Consider the following 8,621-nt stretch of genomic DNA (forward strand, 5'->3'; position numbering starts at 1 on the left):
TGATCGTTTCCAAAAGAATAAACTTTCTTTTTCTTTAGAAATAAGAAGCGTCTCTCTAAGCGTCCGTCGTCCGCAGAGGTCACACAAAGAATGAAGAAGTTGCTCAACAATACTTCCTTTTTCCTCCTGACGCAGGTGTGTCTACCGGGCGAACCTGTTTGGAGAGAAACTTCACCGGGAGCGCGCACGCACAAGAGCAAAGTCACGAGCACGGCTCAGGTGTGGTAACGAGCAAAATTCCCACTGATTGTAATCCGTGGAGTTTGTTGTCGCTCTCAACTGACAAAAACACCGCGACAGAGTAGATTTATAAGAGAAGCGGCGCTTTACGTCACTCTAATTAGCATAAGCGGTGAAGGAGGGGGGAAGAGGGAGTGGACGGAACCGTGACGCTCACCTGGTTCCGGTGTGACCATATTTGTTGTCTGTTTCGGTCTTTTTGTCTCTGTTGACATATTTTCTGCTTTCGGCTGGTAAACATTCCTTATTTCCTTTTGGTCTCAGTTTTGTCGTTATGTATTTTAGCAACACTTTGTAAAATATGTTCATATCAAAACAAGTAAGTTAATTTTAAAAGAGCATAAAAAGACGTTTCACATTATGTAAATAATGTGAGCCAAAGGGCTATTCACCAGTTTTGGTGCCCCACCCACGCAAGTTTCTTTCTCACATAAAATGTAAATAGAAATTATTCTTTATTTTGTAAGACCTCCAGCAGAGCCGGCTCAAGGCATAAGTGAACTAAGGAGCTGTGCACTGACTTTCAGCAGACCCCCATGAACATTTGAATTTTACCTCAGACCACAGAGCCAGCATACTGTTTATTGATAATGTGAATACTATTAAATACTGCACTGTTAAATTTTATGCCATGAGTTTAATCTTGGTTATCTGGAACAAACTTTCAGAAAACTGTCAAAACCAAATTCATTTGATTTTAAAAACCCTCCTGTTTAGAGTTGCCTTTGATTCATAATAACTGGAACACTGATCAACATATTTAATGTGTATTTGCTTGATGATCTTTGATTATGGCGTTTGACAAAATGCAATGTTAATTTATGTTTCATAATATTATGTTTTTATGGTGTGAAGCACTTTAGGAAATGTCTTTCTACATCAAAGCTTGTGCACAAACAAGAAGCTTCACTTGAACTCAGACTGAAGGCGCGTCTGCAGCTCGGGCATTTTTTGTTTGTTCTTCATCCAGTAAAGCTTCTCACAGTACGCAGTAGAGTATGCAGAAATTTGACTAAAATAGGAGTAGCGATACTTTATAAAAATATTACTCAAGTAAAAGTAAAAGGTACAGGGAAATGGAAATATTCCTATGAGTAAATTTTTTTCCCAAAAAGCTGTTTATGTAAGTTGCTCATAGTTACCACTTCTGCTTAAATGCCAGGTGTGGAATAAATGACAAATAATAGATACAAAAAAATTAGATTCCTTATATTTCACTTTGTAATGATCCATCACATAAAATCCTAATAAAAAAATTGGTTGTGATGGAATGAAATGGAGGAATGTTCTGATGTAACTACTGAAGCTCATTATGTCCCAATATTTGGCATTTTGAGCTAAACCAGTAAAACTGAATGTCAGCTGGATAATAAACAGAGTTATGTTTGTTATCCATTTTTGTTTTGGAGGAAAGACTGCAATATTATATTTATTTCCTCAGCTACTATTCCGTTTTCTAATGCGATTTAATCCTCTTTTTTTGATATAATATGATAAACAGCTTGTAGCGAACCCAAATCTTCTTTTTGGTTGAACTAAGACCTGCGTCTTGTTTGTTTATCTGTTATTGTTTCATTCTCTGGGACGTGATAACATCATCAGCTGTCCAGGCAGGCGTTTATCATAGCAGAAACTGGAGGCTGGGAAAAAAAAACTCAGGTGTTGTGAGTCACGTTCTGACAGCAGAGACGGTTGAGTCACAGCCTCGGGTCTCGATCCAGGTGAAGGAACATTCTCAGGAGTTTTGAGCCAGGTATCTTGGAGCTGTCTCATGAGTTTTTGTCTTTAATTCGGTGGAGGGAAAATATTTGATTAGAAAAAACACTTTGAGCTTTGCTGGTATGAAGCAACCAAAGCACAAATTTAAATAAAAAGTTTCATGGAGAGAAGAACACAATATAGGAGGAACAAAGTCTGGTAGTCATTTCCTGGAGTCGCCCATACATCTACACTGTAAAACATTTGAGCTGAGTTTATCTTCTACTCTTTAAGTCAAATACATTCAGCGAGTTTTAGATTTTGAACCTAAATGTGAGTTTGTGAAAGATAAGCTTACCTCCAAGAGTTTTTAGGTTAGCCCTTAAAAAACTCGAAAGAAGAAAAAGACAGGAGTGGGAACTATTTCCCAGAATGCTTAGCGGCATGTTTTTGTATCCTGAGATGGACTGATCTTACTCTGGTGTTTTATTAAGGGAAATGTTTGTTTTTATGTCCTGTTCACACTAAATGTTTCTGAGTTGAATTAATTGTGATGTTTAATAAAATTCAATATCAGATCAGATATTTTGTTCATGTGATTTGAAACAAGAATTTAAATTTCTTTAAAGTAAAATAGTTATTTTAACTTAATAATGTGAGTAAATATAATACAGAAATGTGGCTCTTTAACTCGGTCAGGGCAGTTTTTTTTTCTTGCATATTGTGAAATAATTATTTTGTTTAAATTCCAGTATTACGTTGAAACTCACAATTCAAGATTAATGAACTTAAAAAAACAATCTTTAGACACTTATCTCTTGTTGTTAAAACAGCTTCATGAACTTTAATTTCTGAATTAAAACCAAAACAGTTTTCTTATTAACTTAAATTGCATTTTCAAGGCAGCAGATGGACTTTTACTTTCAAGTTAACCCACCTTCAAATGTTTTACAGTGTACCTCTCAAGGCTGTTTCCAGGACTCTCCTACAGGAAGCTGTCACATCACAAATACATGACCTAAAGGCTGCTGTGTCAGCAGTAATCAGTCCTGCAACACACATTTATCTTCATAATTATCGATTCTACGTAAAATTCTCTTGATTTTTTGTCACATAAGCCTCAATCCGGTCAGATGGCAACTTTTCCTGGGACTCGATAATCTCAGCTGTAATCTATACACTGCAAAAACACAAAGCCTGATTTTTGGTCTAGTTTCTAGTGCAAATAAGATAAAACTTACTTAAAAGTAACTTTCCAGCAAAATCTAGAGGCTTGTTTTAAGTCAATCATTTCTTAATATTTATGAAAAAGTACTACTTCAATTGGCAGATAAATTAATTTATAACATAGAAAAAATGTCTTGTTATGAGTTAATTTATTTGCCAATGGAGCAAGAACTTCTTCATCAATATTAAGGAATTATTTACTTAAAATAACCTCCAATATCAGACTAAAAAGTTACTTTTAAATAAGATTGATCTGTTTCAAGTTTACTAAGATATTTGCACTAGACAGTAGACCAACAAACTTGGTAAGATTTTGTATTTTTCCCTAGTAACCAGTAAAAAAATAACATTTAAGAAGCATGCAAGTTAATCCAGATAACAACATGAGTCATAATGCTACAGATTGATTATTTGACCAACTGAACAAAGTATTGTGTTTGTATAATGTTCCCTAACAGCGGATAGTTTCCAGTAACCCTAAAACCTGCTTGGTCTGTTCTCGTTTCTCCCAGAAGGGATTAATCATGATGCATATTAAACCTGATGACAGCACGGATTTTCTCCCAAAGTCACATGTGGTTGGGAATGAACAGTTCAAATTTTCAAAAAGCTTTTAATTTTTACTTTTACCAGACGATGTTCCTACACATTGTTCCCATGCAGCGTTTGATACGCTGTCTGCCTCCAGCAGATCCAGTTTGTCTGGGACGGTGTGGGGCAGAAACAAGGCTGGAAACAGTTTTATTTGTGAAGCACGCTTCAGCAACAAGTCGGTTCAAGGTGCGTTACGAAAACATGAAACAACAAACAAGAAGGAAACTTTACATATTCTCAAATGTCTTCATCAAAATCATCACCATAAAAAACTGGAATAAAGACAAAAATTAATGAGGTTCCAGCAGGAAGTGCTTTACATAACAGTAACCAACTGTAAAACAAACATCAAACATTACATTTGATCAAATACCATCATCAAATCAGCAAGTTTGGAGTTGTTACTAATCAAAAGTAACTCTAAACAGGTTTGGTTTAGTCTAGATTTAAAGGAACTCGGTGTTTCCGCTGCTTTGCAGTTTGTTCCAGATTTGGGTGCGTAGAAGCTGAATGCTGCTTCTCTGTGTTTGGTTCTGGTTCTGGTTCAAAGCAGAACCAGAAGCCCTGAGAGGTCTGGAAGGTTGCTATGACAACAGCAGGTCTTTGATGTATTTTGGGGCTACGCCGTTCAGTGATTTATAACTAACAGCAGTATTTTAAAGTCTGTTCTCTCAGTGTAGTGACTGTAGGTCTGAGTGATGAGCTCCATCTTCCTAGTTTTAGTCAGAACGCCAGCAGCAGCGTTCTGGACCGGCTGCAGCTGGAGGATTATTTTTTTTATGTGAATGTTGCAGTAATCAGTTCAACTAAAGATAAAAGCATAGATGGGTTTTTCTAGATCTTGTGGAGACATTTCTTTGATCCTTGAAAAGTTGTTGATAGAAGACTGACTTTGTAACTGTTTTTATGTGACTCTGAAGGTTCATGTCTGAGTCCGTCACCACAGCCAGATTTCAGGCCTGATTTCTGGTTTCTAGCTGTAGTAACTACAGCTGCGTGCTCACTCCAGATCGGTACTTTTTAGGTCCAAAGATAGTTCAGTGTTTCTTGGCAAATGTTCGTAGGAGTTTGGTGGTGTTGGGTTTAATCTCTAGTCTCTAATCTCTTAGTCCCTGAGGGCTTGATTCACGATTTTAAAACCAAAACACCAAGGAATGAGACACTATTTCTGTTTTTGCTTTAGCTCACCTCAGAGTTTCTGGATAATTTAGATCTGAGGACTGAAACGTCCTTGAAAACGGATTGATTTTTGTCTTGTGAAGCGTTTTTGTGTTGATTTCTTCCTAAATATTAGATGGCTATCCTGTTGATTGGCCGATTAAGGAGGGAGTTTTAGTCTTCTGGTGGAGGCCATCATATTTTAAAAAAAATGCAGTGTTGTATTTTACAGATTATGATGTTGTGAAAGAGGAAAGTGGAAATAAATGGGAGAGAAATGAAAGGAAAAGTAATGATGTGACGGGAAAAAGAAAAAAGTGGAAAAAATGGAGAAAGAAGAAGCCGTGATGGAAAAAGGAAACGAGACAAAACAAGAAAAATTTTGAAAAAAAAAAAAATTTAAAGAGAGGTCATAAAAATCACTTTCCATGCCTTTCAAACAACCAGAAGGCATGCAGGTGAATCTAATACTAGAGTCCTCTACTGGTGAACTGTGGAGAGATTTTTTTCCACTCTTAACATCCTGTTCACCAAACCAACTCCAGCTCATCTCCAACGTTGTTTGATCCCATTCCTCTGTTCAACGGCCTACGATATGCAAGTTCAGACAAGTGAAAAATGTTTCCTGACTCTGAGATCGACCTACATCTGCATTACTCAGATGGCTTGCCCTCTCGTCTTTCCTGAAAATTCAGAGATTACGGTAATTAGCCTTTGTGTCTCTCCCTCCTTAAATCTCAAGGAATTATAAAGCATAGAATACTAACAAAAGACTTTTAAAAAGTTTCCAGTGTGATATAATGTGACTGTGATTAATAACTTTTTAATTTTGAAGCTTCTTGCTCATCTTTGCCAGGGAAGCCAGTCAGTGTCCCAGCATTGCTGCCAGTTTATGATCAAGTTGTTGCACAACGTTTGTGTGTTACTTGCTTTCAGGGGGAGTAGATGTTTAACAGGGTAAAAAAACAAACAAGCTGCCACATGCACCAGCTTCTTCCGCAGCAGTATTCCAGGTTTTGTTCAGGCATTGCTTCCCAAGAACACAAATCCTAAAATCTGTTATTGTCGTTGAGCGTACTAAATGTTCCTCTCAGGGACGGAATGCAACTTCCTCATAGCATCACAAAAATGTTGAAAGAAAGCATTTCACACTGTGGTTTATTGTGTCTGCATGCATTGCTTCAACTGTAACTTTAATCTTTCTTTGGTGAGTCAGTGCCTGTTTAAAATGTTATATCTGAGTTCCTGCATGACTGCAAGTATGTGAGTGACACAATAATTTTACGAGAGACTGAGAACCCATTACTGATGACACATTTTACAACCAAAATTACTCAATCTTGTGTTTGTAGCTATAAGCATATAAAGTGTTTTAAATCCTCATCACAGATTTTAAACTATGAGATCAAACTTGCATGGAGACGTCACATTATCCCATAAAAATACAAAAGCATCCCTGGATGACCAGTCAGGTCTGCACACTCCTCAGAGCCCCTACTTTCAGGTCAGGTGGCACAGCTCTCCACACAATTGCTCAAGCCGACCCAAAAGGAGCCAAGGCGGACCACACGGTGTGCATAGAGTCCCATTTGTCCAGCAGCAACACACGGAGGCGTGGCGGGGCATACAAGACATCACAATTAGAGGCTGTGATGCATCACCAGGCGACCTGAGTGCGCTGATGGCAGAGGAGCTAAACTGCTTCTTTGAAACCTATCAGCACCACTCCTCTGCTCCAGGCCTCCCCCCTCCCCACCTGGTTCCCACACCACTCCACTCATTGTACAGGAGCATGATGTCAGACAGATGCTTCTGGCAGCAAGCCTGAAGAAAACTGCCAGCCCAGACTAAGTACCTGGCAAGGTGCTCAGAGTGTGGGCCTACCAGCTTGCACCCATCTTTACCAGGACCTTTAACCTCTCCCTGGCTCAGGCAGTCATCCCACCCACCCTAAAGTCAACTACAATAATCCCTGTGCTGAAGAAGTCTCCCATCATCAGTCTGAATGATTACCTTCTGACTCCTGTAATCATGAAATGCTTTGAGAGAATAGATCATATGCCCGAGACTGTGGATCTGTTTGCATGACATGCTAACAGATCCACAGAGGGCGCCGTTGCCTTAGCTCTCCACTCAGCGGTGAACCACCTGGAGCAGCAGCAGAGTTACATCCAGACGCTTTTGGTTGATTACAGTTCGGCCTTCAACACAGTAACCCCAGACAGACTCATCTGAAAACTGGTCACTCTCAGCGTTCCTCCTGTCACATGTGTGGATAAAGGACTTCCTCACCAACCGACCTCAGACTGTGAGACTTGGGCCTCTTCTGTCCTCTACTCACAGGGCTGTGCGCTGAACCCCCTCCTGTATTGCCTATACACCCAAGACTACAGCCCAGCCCACAACAACAACCGCATCGTGAAGCTTGCTGAGGACACCACAGTGGTCGGACAGGGTGATGAGGCAGCCTACAGAGAGGAAGTCCTGAAGCTGGCAGCCTGGTGTTCCGAGAACAACCTCTCTCTGAACACCAAGAAAATCAAAGAGCTCATTGTGGACTTCAGGAAGCTCGGCACCGACCCAGCTCCTCTCTACATCAACGGCAAGAGTGTGGAGAGGGTCCACACCTCCAGGTTTCTTGGTGTCCTCATCTCTGCCGACCTCTCCTGGACTGACAGCATCGCAAACTAAACTCCAAGCTTCTACCGCTCGTCCATGCAGAGCCTGCTGACAAACTGCATCACATTATGGACAAACTCATCCCGTCTACAGCAGCTGCACTGCTACAGACAGGATGGGGTTCCAGAGGGCCGTTGGATGTCCTCTACCCTCTCTGGTGGACATTTACACCTCCCACTGCCTCCATCCACAACGCAACCTGCATGCGCAGAAGAAGAAGGTTGACGCCACACAGCAGCAAAGTCATAGATTTATGGATCAGTTTTTTAAAGTTTATTGTGCAATGTAAGCTGACAATATCACTGCAAAATAACAGCAAGACAAATGAAGCTGATAAAAGAAAGCACAGCTAACAGTGATAGTGATTGCAGAGCATTAACTGCATTTCTATAGAGGGATTTGTTTGGATGCGTAGTCGGAGTACAGAGTGGGCCAGGCGCTTCAGTAACTCAGACTATTTTTTAGTTTTCATCAGAAGGGTTCCTCATGGTGATAGTTGGACGCTCCTCATCTACGTAGTACACCACAATCTTATCCAGGTCCAGGTTCTGGCTGCCCCCGCTTAGCTGGACCTTGCTCTGGTCCTGGAACAGAGGGGAGACCTTCAGCTGCAAGAGAAGAGAAAGTGGGTGAGGGTCCCTTCAGATCAACTCAACTGTATCAGAGACTTTCAGAAACTTACATCTTTCTCCACGTAGTAGGCCATGGTGCCAAGGTCAGTGGCACGTTCTCCTTTCGGCTTCGCTATATCCATCACAATGTAGCGACCATCAGGGTCATACTGAAAATACAGTATAGTTATTAGGAGGATCCGTTTTCATAATGATGTCGCCACATTTTGAAACACGTTAGGTTAGGAAGTGAAAGGCGGCTAATAAAACAAATCATCACACCGACCTTCGTTTATGTCTGCTTCATTTGGGCCAATGTTGGAGGGTTCTGGCCGCACCTGCATTACACAAATCATATATATTCTCACAAATCACATACATTGTCACAGAAATGTGTGTGATGTGTGTGAAATA

At 40.2% G+C, this 8,621-nt stretch overlaps 1 protein-coding gene across 1 annotated transcript in view; it reads right to left on the minus strand.

Moving 5' to 3' along the window:
- epcam (epithelial cell adhesion molecule) overlaps positions 1 to 8,409 on the minus strand; it is a 13,254-nt gene extending 4,845 nt beyond the window's left edge. The window contains exons 1-2 of the mRNA XM_015057801.1: positions 8,279 to 8,409; positions 8,086 to 8,204 (exon numbers count right to left, since the gene is read on the minus strand). Of these exons, the coding sequence (XP_014913287.1) occupies positions 8,086 to 8,204; positions 8,279 to 8,350 (191 nt within the window). The 5' untranslated portion in view covers positions 8,351 to 8,409. The remainder of the gene's footprint in view (positions 1 to 8,085; positions 8,205 to 8,278) is intronic.
- Between the last annotated feature and the right edge of the window lie 212 nt (positions 8,410 to 8,621).

The sequence above is a fragment of the Poecilia latipinna genome, unplaced genomic scaffold (genome assembly GCF_001443285.1).
Source record: "Poecilia latipinna isolate Pla-1442-1.1 unplaced genomic scaffold, P_latipinna-1.0 Scaffold1492, whole genome shotgun sequence".
Taxonomy (NCBI): domain Eukaryota; kingdom Metazoa; phylum Chordata; class Actinopteri; order Cyprinodontiformes; family Poeciliidae; genus Poecilia; species Poecilia latipinna.